General features: G+C 57.6%; 1 protein-coding gene across 8 annotated transcripts; it reads right to left on the reverse strand.

Moving 5' to 3' along the window:
* Positions 1-54: 54 nt before the first annotated feature.
* On the reverse strand, positions 55-15,616 carry CAMTA2 (calmodulin binding transcription activator 2). 8 transcript variants are annotated; one of them, XM_006060048.2, is made up of 23 exons: positions 15,460-15,616; positions 14,086-14,180; positions 13,783-13,886; positions 13,362-13,429; positions 13,144-13,279; positions 12,475-12,546; positions 12,061-12,214; positions 11,579-11,713; positions 10,083-11,023; positions 9,260-9,386; positions 7,601-7,735; positions 5,695-5,810; positions 4,919-5,103; positions 4,536-4,614; positions 4,178-4,400; positions 3,693-3,994; positions 2,451-2,647; positions 2,034-2,217; positions 1,750-1,821; positions 1,614-1,634; positions 1,260-1,429; positions 1,005-1,079; positions 55-898 (listed from the first exon to the last, which is right to left on the reverse strand). In XM_006060048.2, the coding sequence occupies exons 2-23, from the start codon at positions 14,114-14,116 to the stop codon at positions 835-837; spliced, it is 3,591 nt and encodes a 1,196-aa protein (XP_006060110.1). In that variant the 5' UTR covers positions 14,117-14,180; positions 15,460-15,616; the 3' UTR covers positions 55-834. The 8 variants fall into 8 exon arrangements, with proteins under 8 accessions (XP_006060110.1, XP_025136536.1, XP_044795327.1 ...); XM_025280751.1 differs by having other exon boundaries at positions 12,475-12,561; XM_044939392.1 differs by lacking the exon at positions 15,460-15,616 and adding an exon at positions 14,813-15,321 and having other exon boundaries at positions 12,475-12,561.
* Positions 15,617-15,746: the final 130 nt, after the last annotated feature.

Below are 15,746 nucleotides of genomic sequence, written 5' to 3' on the forward strand. Positions count from 1 at the left end.
CTGGCCGGGGCCCCGCCCCTCCCCGCCGCCCGCAGACAGAGGCCGGAGGCTGGCTGGTGCAGCGATGTTTAATGGCAATTCTTAGAAACCAAGCCCATGCACAAGTAGAAAGTGCTCGTGGAGCCGGCAGGAGGCTCCCGCCGCGCCAGGAACCACAAGCCCGGCCGTGCAGCCCTCCCTGCGGCGCCTTAAATAGATTCTTCACTATACTCTGTATGTTACATTATGTACAAGGCCCCTCCCCTCGGGGACGGGGCAGGACTCCGCAGCGCGTTTCTATATACAGCCCCCCTTTGGCCCCGAGATTGGTGGCCGGAGTCGGTCAGTTGACGGGGAAAGACAGGGCCAGAAAGGGAGGAAACAAGACGCAAACATGCGGAGTCGGGGTGGGGGCACGGTCAGCCCTGAAACACGAGGGGCGCGCGCGTAGCGAAGGCAGAGGTGGGACCGAGGCGGATACATTCAGAGACGCGTCGAACAAATAAATAAGGCAAGTCAGGAAGGGGCCGAGGTGGGCACAGGCAGGGAGGGAGCTGTGGAGAAGGGGCAGGCAGGGCTCCGGAGGTCACAGCTGAAGATGCAGGTATGTGGGGCATGGGTCTTCTGGAGCCGGGGACTAAGAGAAGGGAGTGCGACCCGGAGGGAAGAGGAGGAGGCAGGGTGGGAGAGGGAGTTCAGCACTTCGGAGGGGTGGGGGGGTGGAGACCCAGGACGGGCTAGCACAGAAGTGACGGGAAAGCTGCCGACAGGGGGCTCCCCCTCCCCCAGAGAGCCCTCTCCCTGTTAAGACTGCAAGAAGCGGCCCCCAGGGTGATGAGAAAGGCAGTGGAGAGGTCAGGTGGCCAGCCCGGGTTGGGGAAGCCCTTCCAGCTCCTGGTTCTGCTTCAGTTCCCTCATCCTGTGGAGAGACAAGGAATGAGTCAGAGGAGACCGGACGATTAGGGCGGTGGGATGGGGAGGCGGCGGCGGGGCCCAGTCCTCCCCACTGAGGGAAAGGGCAACACCTGTGTCGGCAGCGCCGCAGGAATCGCATGATCTTCCGGGCTGCCTGGTCCTGCTTCTTGGTGAGAAAGGAGCCTCTGGTGGAAGGAAGAAGAGATGAGACCGCACAGGACACTCAGGAATCACCTGCCCTCCGCCCCTTAGGGACCTTGGCAGGGCAAGGGTCGGGGAGGAGCAGGATGATGAGTTGGGAGCCCGTGGGCAGTGGCCATGGACACAGTGGGTGTGCACTGAGGGCTGGAGGGTTGGGGCCGTACTTGTTGCGGGCAGGCAGGGTCCCCGGGGGCCGGCGGCGGTAGGAGCGGTAGCGCTGCTGGATGAGGACTGCTGCTCGGCGGCTCTGCTGAAATCGCTTCTGTTCGTAGTAGCTTCGGAACTTGCTCTGGATCAGGATGGCCGCCTGGGTCATCTTCTTATAGAGTGCAAACTGCAGGGGTGGGGAGGAAGGGCAGGGGCTGACATGGAGGGACAGAGACCCAGACCCCTAAGGGTCACCCCTCACCCCGTTTCAAGTTGAGTCGATGCAAATCTCTTTCTCTAATCCACACGCTCACGGAAGGAAAGGCTGAATCATCACAGACAGCCTCACACCCAGGTCTCATGCCTAATACCTTAAGTGCAATCCAGGTCAGCTTGTGGAGAGAAAAGGGGAGTTAGGGCTCCTGCAGCATTCTGGATGCTCTGGGATGGGATGAGTGGGTGCCTGTGTGGGTTGGTGGGTATGCTTTCAAGAGAGGACAGCCTCACCTGTTTGTACTTCCGGTAACAGCGCTGGATCACAGCAGCAGCTACCTCCTGCTGTTCCTTCAGCCGCCGGCCCTAAGTGGCAAGAAGGAAGTCTCAGCACCTGGATCGGTTAGGAATTGCCCACCTGACATCTGACCTGCTCTTCCAACGTGCCTGGGGTCCCTTGACCCTTCACCCTACCCCAGATCTCTGGATGATTGCTGTCCCCCCCACAGTCCTGGGAACCCATCACCTCCCCACTCAAGATTGTGTAATTCATCCCCTGAAGCCCCCAAGCCCCCGACCTTGTATTTTCGGAAGGCTGTCTGGATGACTCGGGCTGCCTCGTACAGTTCCCGCTGCTCATGATCCGACAGGGTCAGCAGGGCAAAGTCACTCTCCATCTTGCCACTGGCAGATGCGGAGAGAAACTCTGCCCAGGAAGGTGCTGGAGGGACAGCCAGGCGACCCCGCTCAAATGGCAGCTCGCTGTAGGGCACAGGGATAAAGGATGTCCTGGACATCTGAAGTCCCTCTTCTCCCACCTGGGTGCTGCTCTGAAGGCAGAGCCCCAGTAACAGGGTCTGGAGAGTGACTTCAGAGCTCGCCAGCCAGTGCCAATCCCTTCCTCAAAGGCTCTGGCCATAGTGCAGCTTCTTCCCTCACTCTATCCCTCCCATGTTCCTTTGAAGGATCTGGAGGCTTTGTCCTAAGCTGGTCACCTTGGAGGGGCTGAGCTGGGGAAATGGTCCACATTCTCCAGGTAGCTGGCCAGCCAGGACATGGTCTCACTGAGCCCCACCGCTCCCGTCCTCTCCCGTATTGTGGCTCCAGCCTCAGACAGCCCAACGAAGTCCTCTCGTTTAATCCGCTCTGGTGTGGCTTCAATGATCTGCTTGGCCAGTGAGATCATGTCAACCTGGATGAAGGAGAAGCTGGGTGAACCTTGAGGGGCCCCCCAGCTGTTCTTGCTCTGCCAAGGCCATAGCATAAGTTCACTTCCTATCTTTCTCCTATCAGACCCAGACGATGAGGCCTCATGGATGGCTGCCCCCATTAACCCTGTCTTTCTTGGCCAGTGTTCCAGGTTCATTTACACTCCTTGGGGTCCCACTCAGTACAGCCCTGTGTTGAGACGACATGGAAAACAAAGGCTAGGAAGGACGTACAGCACATGGGGATTCAGAAGCTGGGCGAATGAAGGGCTTGGCCTTCCAGGCTGACTGCCCACAGTCCCACCCAGCCTGGCCCATGCCAGCTCCCACAAACTTGGCCATGTCTGCCACCCCCTCCTCGAACTCGCCAAGAATCAGCTAAGCGCTTGCCAATCACATGACACCTTATTGAATAGCTCCAGCCTTGCCTCTGCTCCAGCCCTGCAGCCTGCAGCACTTTCTGCTGGTCTCACATAAAGGCGCCTACCGTGTGGTGTTCTCTAAATCTGTTGCACTTTAGTGCTCCCCGGTTAATCCCTTAGTCTCTCTCTAAAGCAGGTATGTCCCAGGCCCTAGCAGAGAAGCAGACTGATGCACTTGAAGAGCCACTCTCCACTCTATCATGGGTTCATTCACTCTACAAGACTCTTAGCTCTTACTATGTGCAAGCCTCCCCCTGCCCCCTGGTTAGTGCCAGACACTTCCGCTTCCATCTTGCCGACCTCTCTGCTCCTCCGTCCTCCCCACTTCCTGCCATCGCTCTTGTCCCTTTATGGAACAACAGGTAACCCCTACCACCCAGCTCTAATTGAAGATATTCTCCAGAATTTTAACCTCTGAAGCCTCATGACTTCTGAATCCCAAGCTCTGACAGAAGCTTAAACAGAGGGTTACCTTGCCTGTCCCCAAATGAGGGTAAATGACCCCTTCTTCCCAAACTGCCACCCGGCTCTGCTTGTTTCATGTGGTGGCTGGCGTCACCCCAGCCCTGCACCCCCCTCTGCTTGGAGCCCTCCACCTAAGTGGTACCGGGATCACATCCACAGCTGGTGGACTATCGGCTTCCTCGGGAGCAGCCCCGCCGTCCAGGGCTGGTGGGAGAGGTGGCGGCGAGGGTGGGGGCCCTCTCGGGTTGGTGGCTTCATAGTCCATGAGGAATAGGGGGGCCTCTGGGGCACCAGAGGAGAGCTGGCCTGGGACCATCTCCATAGTCATCTCAGAGGCTGGCAGAGGAACAGGGGGAGGACTCCCATCTGGGGCGCTAGAATAGGCCGATGTGACGGAGAAAGTGCCATCCGAGAGCTCTGAAGGTGAGGAGACACTGCTCAGGCCTGCAAGGGGAGAGAAGGGGGTGTGAGCATAAGGCGCCACTTGCCCCCTCCTCACTCTCCATCTCCCTGGCCTTGCTGCTCTTACCTCCCCATCCCTACAACCTCCTCTCTCCTTGCACTGTCTCCCACCCTCTAGCTTTCCCCTGGCCTGTGCTTCCACCCGCATTCCCCTTAAACCCTCACCAGTGTCGGGGCTGGAGGAGGGTGGAGACAGGGCAGGTGGGGGCTCAGAAGAAGCTTCCTGTCTTTGCAGTTCCTCCAGGCAGCGGGCGAGGCGCACATGACCCCGGGAATGAGCCACGGATAGGGGCAGGCGGCCCAGAGAGTCAGGAATGCTCAGCGCCTGTCTGTTCCAACGGAAGAGGAGCACAGCAGCCTCCAGATGGCCCAGGGCACAAGCCCACATCTGAGAAGAGGGCAGAAGTGGAGGTAAGGCATGGGCCTAGCCTTACTCCTTCCCTGCATCCCCCAAACGATCTTCTCTGTGAAGAACTGCTCCCGTTTCCCATTGTTCACGTGCACTAGGAACCAGCATCCTCACCAGAGGGGTGCAAGAGAAGTGGTCCACATTGAGTGGGTCAACCTCTTGCTCCAAGTCCAGGCTTCCTGTCTCCACACTCCTGGAGGGTTTGGGAAAGGGACAGTGGAGCCCAGTTAGGGATAAAGGGGGCCCAGTAGGAACTTCGGAATTGAAGGGGCTGGCAAGCACTAAGGTCAGCAGGATGAGTAATCAAAGAGATTAATGATTATAAGGAGGTCAAGAAGTCAGCATTGTAAGTCAGAGGACATTAAAACTCCCCCAAGTGCAAACCCTGTTCCAGCCCCTCTTCCTTCCCACAGTGACCCCAGCTCCCATGGCAGGCCTCCAGTTCCTCCTCAGTCCCTGACACCCTCCTACCCCAACTCCCACCAACCCCAGCTCACCGCCACTGGCTCAGTGTCTCGATGAGGCGGGCATAGCCCTGGGCAGCAGCCAGGTGCAGAAGGCTCATGCCTCGGAAAGGGCTTCCATGGGCCAGACGCTCAGGACCCCTCCAGGTGGAGCGTGGGATCATGTTCTCTACCAGGACCACCACCCGGGCCTCGAACCCAGGCCCCTGGCCTTCATCCTGCGGTGCACACACCCTCAGGCAGAGACCTGAGCATCCCCAGCCTGGGATGGCCTTAGCCACCCCACCCCTGTCCTCTCAGCTTCCAATTCTGCCCCCTCCCTACAATTCCCATTTTAGGCTCCCACTACCCTGACCTCTGATGGCTGGTCAGTCCTCCCTGTCCCTCAGGCAGCTTTCTCCAGCAGCCAGACCTCATGCCTGCATGCCCATGTGGTGCTTTCACTTTGGCTCAGATCAGTGCCATATCCACAGATGGCTTCTCCCCCTCAGAACCTAGAGTCCTCTCCAGCCTTCTTTTCTCAGAGACCTGGAACCCTCAGAGTGCTGAGCCCCGACTTCTTGGATCCCCTCCCCCACCCTCACCTCCACCCTCCTTCAGACCAGAAATAGTCTGAAGCTTGTCATGCCAAGAGGGTGCCCAGAATAGCCACTCCTGCCACAGGGTGGGGGTGGGAGCAGGGTGATGTCACAGAGAAGGGAAGGGGACTGGCTGGGACCTGGACAGTGAGGGGAGTCACACAGTAGAGCTGATTTCTACAGGAAGACCCTCCCCCTGCTCCTCACTGTAGAGTGCCCTCATGGATGTACCTGAATTGGAGGGGTGTCAGGAGCCTGGCAGGGGGCCTGCCCAGCTGCTGCGATCTCTGCCATCCGCTTCTCCATCTGCTCCAGTCGCTCCAGGATGGACATCCGGAACTGGTTGTCTGGGGGGAAGAGGAGTGGGCATGGGGGAGCTCACTGGGCAGGGTCCAGGGGATGCCCTGGGCAACAAAGTCAGATCCTGTCCCAGGGTCTGAGTGACGAAGACACAAGCATAGCCTTTCCTCTTCTCCATACAACGGCCCTTTACCCTCCCCTCCTCCACCTTCCGAATAGAGCCCCCCAGGACCAGTCCTCAGTCTAGGGCTCTTCATACCACGTGTCCACCTAGGACCTGAATGCAGAACCAAGACTGTGTCCTTCAAGACACAGAGACTGTAGGACTCCTCGCTGGGTGTCCAGCCCCAGTTGCCCCAGATCTTTCTCTCTCTGTCTCACACACACACACACACACACAAACGCGCGCCCCAGATCTCTCACACATACGTGCATGCACATACGCATACTCCCAGGTGGCTTATTTTGTTCCTTCTTGCCGCAGACACTACCTTTGTCCCCCATGCTGGGGCTGAAGGACTTCAGGGTCCCTCCTCTCTGTTAATCGCTGCCCCAAAGAACTCAGAGACTGATTTGAAAAGCACCACCCCCTCCTCCTGGCCCCCCGCAGCTGTCCACAAAGAGGATGGCGGGGAGGGGAGGTGACAGAGATGGATGGCCAAGTCCATTTCTCCTCCTCCCCCACCCCATGCACAAATGCACACATCCCAAGCTATATCTGTCCTCTCCTGAGATCACAAAAGGATGAGGAGGGGAGGCAGAAGGGGGTCAGAGCCGTGGGAAAACAAACAGGTGGAGGCTGGGGATGTTTTGAGATGCCAGGACAGACGGGCAAGAAGGTAGAGAGGGGATGGTGGGGAGGAGGGTAAAGAGCTCTGAGCAGAGACTCAGGTATGAGAGCAGAGAGGGGAAGACAAACAAGGGGAAGGAGAGGAGAGAAAAAGGGCAAAGGAGAACTGGGGATGTAGAACGAACAAGCAATAGGGAATGAAGAAGGAAAGTGAAGACAAAAATCCAAGGAGGAATGGAGAGATGAGAGAGGTAGGAGACATACAGGAGAGATGGTAAAGCACAGGTTAAACAGGAGGAAACGGAGACATGCAAACCTCAAGAAAGAAGCAGGTGCAGAAACAATTCTGAAAGCCACACGAGGGATAACCAGTAAAGGGGACAAACAGCTCTGGATATAAACAAATACACACACACGTACACACATGTGTATGTATGTGCATCTCTGTATATAAAAAGATATATTAAAAGTGGTGTATTTATTGAGCATTGTTACAGGGAATTTTCATTTTCTACTTTGTGCTTTTCTGTAACTTCAAAATTTTCTATAATTAATGCCTGTCTTTATAACTAGAGGGAAAAACCATAGGAAAGTTTAAATATATTGTGTAGGCACATATACGGAGAAGGCAATGGCAACCCACTCCAGTACTCTTGCCTGGAAAATCCCATGGATGGAGGAGCCTGGTAGGCTGCAGTCCATGGGGTCGCACAGAGTCGGACACGACTGAAGCGACTTAGCAGCAGCAGCAGCAGCAGCAGGAGGCACATACACACTCTTGTATATCCCATGTTTGTTGCTCTGCACTGTCCGGCCCCACCCATGACCTTGATCCCTTCCTATGGACAGGACAAGTGCTGGGACAAAGCCGCCTCCAAGGTTTACAGGGAAGAGGAAGTGAAGGAAATCTGCTCCTTCAGAAATGAGCAAGGAAGCAGGAGTTGGGAAGAGGGGTACAGTGGGGGCAAGGCAGTGGCCACCAGCGTCCAGATGGGCCTAGGAACATGTCATGCTCAAAGGCGGTGGGGTAGAGGGTTAGGAACTTACCGTCCAGTGACAGCCAGTCAAGCTGAGTACTAGGCAGTGACAGGAATCGGCGGGCTCGATACTCAAAGAGCACAGATGCAGAAAGGGGCCCCTCACGCCCTGCCACCTGCAGAGACACCAGCCCAACTTCATGGGCTGGGGAGGGCAAGGATCAGCGAGATGGCTCTCTTTCCTGGGCTCCTCCACCAGAGCCACAGGTGGTCCTTCCACATCCACCTCCCCTACCTGCCCTGTTGTGGCCCCAGAGGCCCCTGGCTCCAGTGGCCTTGGCTCTAAGTGGGGAGGGAATCCCTTTATTTGAGAACTTAATAGCTCCTCTGGGCCAGAGACCCCTTGGGTTCTAGACCCTGTAGTTAAGGATATTGTTCAGCACCAAGGCATAGAAACAGAGTCAAGAGATACCTATGGGTGGTTTAGTCAACCAAGTTGTGTCTGACTCTTGTGACCCCATGGACTGTAGCCCTCCAGGCTCCTCTTTCCGTGGGACTTTCCAGGCAAGAGTACTGGAGTGGGTTGCCATTTCCTTCTCCAGGGAATCTCCCTGAGCCAGGAATAGAACCCAGGTCTTCTGCATTGCAGGCAGATTTTTTACTGACTGAGCCAGATGGAGGTAGGTGTGTAGAGATACCTCTACATATAAACAATTTGATGATGGTAAAATCTCTTATCTCCTAAGATCAAGGTCCAGATGGGGGAAAGGAATTAGCTGCTCACCAACAGGGTCAAGTGAGTGCGGTGTCCCAGGATCTCAATATCTATAGCCTTGAGGATAAAGCCACCAGGCCCTGGTCCCAAGCTTAGAGGCTGAGACCCCTAATTCCCAGCGTCTCTGGCCTCAGCCCCTCTCCTGCTATCTACCACTGAACAGGGCTGCTGAGACTCGGGGAGGACACGCCGACAGAGAGCAGAGCTGTCGGCGTGTCATTCCAGTGGTGCTTGGGGTCCCACAGCAACGCTGCTGAGTGTCAGGTGAGGGGCAAAGCGGGTGGCAAAGGGCAGAGATGAATCTTGGCAATGACATCCAGACCAGTGCTGTCCAAAAGAACTTTCCTCAGTGTTGGAGACATCCTGCATCTGCACTGTCCCCTGCGGGGGCACGAGCACATGTGGTCACTGAGCACCAAAATGTGGTTAGTGTGATGGCAGAGCTGAATTTGAAACTTCATTTAATCTTAACTATTAATTTCAATAGGCACACGTGGCTCATGGCTACCATACTGGACAGCACAGGTCTTGAAGCCAATGTCCCTCAGTCTCAGAACTGGTTGGAGGAGACCAACATTTCTCCCTTCTCATTCTCCCAAGAGACTCTCCCTGGACTGGAGTCAGTGGGTCTGGAGAGCCATCAGAGTCCCCTTGGGTCTAATGGCTGATCTTACAGAAGGGGAGGCCAAGGTCCTATGAAAGGAGTAGGCTTATTCAAGATCACCCATCAGCTCAGCAGATTTCTTGGATTAGAATCTAGACCTCTGACACTTCAGCTCAGACTCATCTGCCTGCTGGAGGGCAGTGGTGGGGGGGGCAACCACCAGGCTCAGCCCCAGGACTGGTTGAGGTGGTTACGTTCTCAGGAACAACCCAATACATTTGCTCCTAGTGCTTCCTGGGAGTCCTAACAGTCATGTCTTCTGTCCCTTCTACCACCCCCAGTCCCCATACCGGGACAGTAGCAGCGTAAGACACCAGGCTGGACGAGTGAGGCTGGCACGGCGATGTGATCAAAGACACAGGAGTAATGCTCAGCGGCCTCTGTCCAAGGTCCTGTGATAAGCACCTTGACCCCACCCTGCAGGCAGAAGTCAGAGAGCCATGTGACTGGGGGCTCTCTCTGCTGGGTACAATTACTCACTCCTTCATTCATTCAGACCCTAAGAGAGGACCTATTGCTCTCTGTACACCCCAGGGTCTGCGGTACAGAGACTGGACATGAAGTGGAGTGAGATCCATTGTCCTTTCTCCCCACACTCCTGCCCTCTACTTGAATCTGCTAGAAACGGGGAACTCATTGCCTCTCCCAAGGCTACCATCCCATTTGCAGATAGCTATCACTGGGAGGAAGTCTTTTCTTGGGGCCCCCTGGTACCCCTACAGAAGTTCCTGCTTTCTATCTCTGGGGCAGTACAAAGCAGAACTTCACTGCTGAATACAGTCTTTCAGCTTCTCAAAGTCTGCCATCACATCCCAGTTGGGTTTTCTCTTCTTCAGGCTGAACTGTCCCAGGCCCTCCCCACCCCACCCAGTCACCAAAGGAATAAAGTCCCCCGGGCACTTAAGGGACTCACACAACCACAAGTCACATGTAGAAGGAGGAGGGAGGAAAAAAGGGGTAGTTAAGAAGGCCTGTGAAAACCGTTAAGAAGCTACACTCTATGTAAAGATAGAGGCTGGGAAGAGAACTAAGCAGCCATGGATGCTAAGAGAAATTAGGTCACAGGCCACAGGGTAAAAGGGATGCAGGAGGAAGGAGAGGTCTGAGACTCACCTCTGGGTAGGACCACTCTGGGGAGAAGTCTGTGATGGTGCTGAGAGCAGGAGAGAGCTGGGGGGCGGGGGCAGGGCCACTCGGAGCTTCGTCACTGATGAGTTCTCCCATGAGGTCCGGGAATGATGAGAGACTGAAGGGCTCCAGTTCGCTGCCCCCCCCAGCTCCTCCAAACAAGGCCTCCCCTCTTCCTACTCTGCCCGATGGCTCCAAAGGGGCAGGTGAGGGTGGGGGTGAAGGAGGGGGTGAAGGTACAGGTGGGGCAGCCCCCTGGGCCTTGAGCTCCTCTCCACTGTCATCATCCTGAATGAAGAAGCAGTTTCCCCTTCTCCCGCCTGCTCCAGACTGTGGAGGGAGACCCCGAGTGGCCACCTGGGGCTCCAGGGCAGCAGCAGGCTCGAGCGCTGGACAGGGGGTATGGGCGGCCTCGGCCTCGGGGAAGTCTGGGCTCACCCCCTGGCCCCCTCCATATGTCTGGCCCCTCTGTGGGCTGTTGAGAAAACGATCAGGATCAAAGGCAGGGCTCGGAGGGGCTGGTGGGGCCGAGGGCTCAGAGCCCACAACCACAGCCAGGCTCATGGGAGGCCTCGGATCGGCCTGTGGAGCCAAGTGCCTGGTGGGTGTCAAGCCCCCGGCTCGCTGCTCCAGTCCTGTCAGGAGGAGGATGGCGGTGCCTCCTCTGGAAGAACCCCCTCGGGAGGTTGGAGGGCTCGGTCTGATCTCTAGGGGTTCCGCAAAGCCGGAGGAAGAGGAGGAAGAGGAAGAGGAAGATGGGGAGGTATGTGCCTTAGGGAGCTCCGGGGGAAGCGGGGCTATCAGTGGAGGCGGCTCAGGGGGATGGGGGTGGGGGACAGAGGTCAGGGTTAAAGCTCGGGGCTCCACTTTGGGAGAGATGATGCGGTGTTTCGTGCTGCTGCATTTGTGAGTAAGGCTCCCAGAACCTGGAGTGGAAGGGGTGGTGGGGAGAGAAGGGGTAAGACACATCTCTCTCCAGCCCTCCCTTGCTGGAAGCTGTCATGTATTTCCCGAGAAGTCACTACATACCAGAGGTGTCATACTGCTTGTGGCCACTGGGAGGCGGCAGAAATATTTCTCCTCCCCCACCCTCCCCCTTGGAGGAACACTGCAAGGGAGGATCCAGGGCTTGGGGGAATAGCTGAGAGCAATAGGTAAAAGCATAGAAAAAGGACAAAAGAACAGAACCACGCGGGTGCCAACTAAGAATAAGGCTAAGCCTGTGTGTAAGCAGTAGTGCTGGGGTGGCCAGGAACTGCTAAAGGAAGAAAGCAGACAGAGAGCCCAGGCTGCCAGGAATAAGTAAAAGGAACTAGACGGTATGCAGACAGGAAGGCCTCTGCTCATCTGGCCCATCTTTCTGGAACATGCAAAAGTCATGCAAATAAGCACGCAAATCCCAACAAGACAGATACCCCCCTGGTGTGAGTAAGGCCAGACCAGCAAGGAGGGCGGAAGGTTCCAAGGCCAGGGTCACTCACCAAGGCCCCCACTGCAGAGACAGGCGTGGGTTCGGGGTGCAGGCTTGGTCGGGTGGGTGTCTAGGATCTGCTGCACCAGCTGCTCTACGGAGAACTCCTCTGTCCCATTTCCACAGCTCCACTTGATGCCATGAACTGGAGGAGAGTTGGGGGGAAGTGCTGTGGGACCCCCTACAAAATAAGCCCCAAAGAACTCTGATGGCTCCCCCAAGCACCTGAGATGCTCTGAGACTTCCAGCCAGAGGAACAGTGGCCAGAAGCCCCCAGACTGCTCCTACCTGGAGCTCACAGCTCCCCTCCATAGTCGAACACCTTAGATCACACCAGGAACCCTGGTACCCACCCACCCACCCAGGAAAGAAGCCTCCTGGCTTGGGGCGACATGGTCACCCCACAGGCTCCTGAGTATAGAAACTTGCTGCCATGGGAGGCCCCTGGGTCCACTCTCCCCTTGGAGCTCTGTCCTGGCCCTGTTGCCTTACACATGGGCTTCAGCTGTCCCAAGAGCTCCTCCCGGGACCACTTTAGCCACTCTCGGCGGTCGCTGCTGATGGAACAAAAGATGGGGCTGCAGCCCTTTCCACAGTCCTCCAGGGCTGGAACGTTCAGGTAGTGCACAAGCACGATGTCAGGGTTCTGCGGGCACAAGGGTACACACAGAGCGCTATAGGGTCCTGATGTCCAGGGACTTGGCCTCCTAGTCCTCATTTTCTCCCCAGGCACCCCTAGCCTCACCCTCCCAAGTTCTGGCTCTCTCCATCCCCAAACCCCTTTCTCTTCTTCCCAGTCTCCTTTCCACACTCAGAACCTCGTCATCCTTCCCCTTCATTCCGCAGACCCCCACCTCCCTCAAAGAGCCAGGTAGACTCTGTCTCCCCGAGCCCTTCCGTCCTCACCTGGAGCAGCCAGTAGCAGCGCCGATGGAATGTGGGGACGATGGAAGAGTGAACGTAGCAGCCATAGAGACACTGCCAGGAGACAGGCTGGGGTGGGGGGAGGGCTAGTCTGCTCCCCAACTCTTCCTCTGTTCAGTCCCTTTGCAGGAATCCCAATCTTGCCACCAGTTCCTCTTTAACCCTTACCCACCCCCATCTATTCCCCACACCTTTCAAAACCCAGCACCCAAGTCACCCCGCGGTGAAGAGGAGGGGACAGTGGGGCCAGGACCTTACAACAAGTACCAGATTTGAGACATGGGACTATCCAGAAATCAGAGGGCTGGGCAATAACACATCTGAGATGAGGAGCAATGATTTGAGAGAAGAGAAACCTGTGCTTTGAGGTACTAAGTACTGTCAGACCCCTACGGGAAATGCAAGAGAAGTGAGGGGATTGGGCATCTGCGGCCTCCAGGGGGAGGCATGGCCTAAGTCCTGGAGAATTGGGTCATGGAGGGAAAGCAGAGAGTGGGCTGAGCAACCACCCAGCTGATCCAAAGTGAGTGAGAAGCGAAGAGTGACTGGGAGGGTGGTAGGCAGAGAAGGTCATCAAGCCCTGGCAGAGCTGGAACCCAGCTCACGGGGAAAAGCGGGGGCCAGGGCTGGTGTGCTGGAGGCCTTGCTTACCTCCATGCCCTGGACCTTCAGCTTCATGTGGTCCTCTCGGGTGGTCTTCCCATCCTTCCGCTTCTTCCAGAGGTAACCATCCTTCCGGTATTTCACCTTCTTGCGGTTGTAGAGGATAATGGAGCCATTCTGAGGCCTGAGAAGGGAAGGACTGGCCTTGAGTTCTGTACACAGAACCCAGGACCCCTGCTACTCCCCATCTTCACAAAACTTCTCACCTTGTCTTGGGGGCACAGGATAGCCACTCGTCATGCTTCTCAAAGGTGATCAAGTAGGATGCAATCTCCTGGAGGAGAAGAGGCACTCAGGTGGGGGTCCCCTTCCCAAAGTTTCAGCCTGGCCTCTTGGGCCTCCTCATCTATACCTCAGGGATAACGGCATCCCTGGAGGACTGTGTGAGATAACACAGGACAAGTGATGAGCACAGTGGTCTGTTTGTAGGAAATACTTTGTAAGTAGTAGTATTTATATTACACACAGGTGCATATACCAAGGAGAAGTGAGCTCCTATGAGATGCAGGTCTTTATAGCTCTCCTGTGATCCCCAAAGAGCCTAGAGAGTGTTGAAAGGCACAGAGGGGAACTCCTCCAGCCTACTAGGCCCTGCTGAGCCCCAATCCCCCCGGCTCCCTAGAAAACCTCATTTGTATTCCACCGGAGCCGCTCTGGAGGCAGCAGCGGGCAGCGAGGAAGACACTCCAGCAGCTTCTTGGGGAGAAATATCTTCAGGTGGTGGCTGTTCTCTAGAGGGGATGAGAAGGGAGGGCTTAGCATGAGACATCCCAATGAGAGCCCAGGGGAAAAGGGCCGAATGCGGGGTGGGGTGGTGGTGGTGAATGAAATGATGCCAAGGAGAGCAGGGATCCAAGAATTAGAAGGTCACCACCGCTTGGGGGAAATAAAAGGCTATGCCCAACCTGGAAACCTGGACTGTGAACTCACCAGCAACCTCGGTGGTGTCCTTGGTATTCATGGTGAGGGCTCCAGGGGGCAAGGTCACCCCCGGCCTGACGGGCCGGGGGGAGGGGGAGTCTGTGCTGGGAAGGGAGAGAACAAGGTCATGGCAGAGGCCCCCACACTATCACGGATGAGGAGAATGAGGTGGGAGACCTGGTACACAGCCGGGTCGTGATATCTGAGGAAGACAGAGGAAGGGGCTGGACTGTGATGTCAGAGTACAGCCAGGGGGTGGAGGAGAGGGAGAACCCAGACACGGTGCCAGGAACCAACACGAGTGGGAGACACAACAGAACAGAATAATCAGGAAGAGACCGGCGGGGTGGGGGAGGGGAGAAGGCCGGCGGGGGGCCGGCGTTTACAGCCCTGGCTTTCGCAAGGCTGGAGCTGCGGCGGGGTCAGACCCTGGGGCTAGGACTCAGAGCATCCGGTTCTTGAAGGATGGTTTGACAAATGAGAGCCTGGATGTTGGGGGGAAGGCAGGAGTTCTAAGTCCGGGTGGAGAGCTAGGCCTTAAAAGACACACCCTGAGTTCCTTCTCTTTGGTTTTTCCAAGGGGAAGGGCAGATTTGACAACTGATCTTAACCACCCTTTCCTCCAGATTGGTGGGGCCTGAGTAGAACCTGGTGTAGACACCCAGGACCCAGCTATCCAGCCCAGGTCAACCCATCCTCCACCCTGAGGCTGACCGACCTGTCCACCCCACCGTACCTCTATCCCTAAAGCCTCTGCTTCCCTCGGCCTCCAGGCCTATCCTACCCCATCTACCACTCTGGCTCCAGCCTGAGCCCCCACCCTCCTGGGGGAACAGATGGAAGCTGGAGGATGCTCTCAGCGCGGGCTCCGCCAGGTGTCTGGGAATGGAGAGGGGGAAGAGGCCCGTCCGAGCACGACTGTGAGCCCTGGAGCCTGGGTTGGGGTAAGGACTCCGCCCTAGGGCGCAGGTGCGCAGTCCGGGATGGGCAGCCCGCCAGGGTGCGGAGCGGGCCTGGGGGCGGCCCCCCCAGGAGGGGCGGTGGTCAGCGGAGACGCTCCGAGGTGGGAGGGTCCCGCCTCCCGGCCGCACGGAGAGATGTCCTGGAGAAGCTGCGGAGCAGAGTCCGCGGGCGCGTGGCGGGCAAGGGGCAGGGCAGGTGCTGGGGTGCGGGGGTCCCCGGGACGGTCCGGCCCGGCAGGTCCGCCGTGCGGCCCTGCGCCGAGCGGCGCCCCCTGGCGCGGGGGAGGAGGACGGAAGCGGGGAGTGAGGGCAAACCCGGGAGAGCGCCGGTGGTCCCAGGCGTGGCGCGCCACGTCCGGGCGGTGGAGCTGCGCCCCCTGGCGCGGGGGCGGAGAGACGGGCGAGAGGCCCCGGCTCTTACCTCCCGGGGTCCCGCGGGTGACGGCGGCAGCGGCCATTCTACCCCACACCGACCCCCCCCAGCGCCGGCTGACAGCGGCGTCCGACGTCACTGCGCACGGGGCGGGGCTTCCCAATTAAGGGGATGGGGGTCGGGACGGGAACCTGGGGTCAGCACACGTCTGGGTCTGGGTGGGGCGCTGGCCGGAGGGACTCGGCTTCCAGGGCCGCGAGCCAGGCGGAGGGACGGGCTGCCGGGAAGTCCCAGAAGGGGCGGCCGCGCTGAAGGGCAGGATGCGGGGTCCTGGA

The sequence above is a fragment of the Bubalus bubalis genome, chromosome 3 (assembly GCF_019923935.1).
Source record: "Bubalus bubalis isolate 160015118507 breed Murrah chromosome 3, NDDB_SH_1, whole genome shotgun sequence".
Lineage (NCBI taxonomy): Eukaryota > Metazoa > Chordata > Mammalia > Artiodactyla > Bovidae > Bubalus > Bubalus bubalis.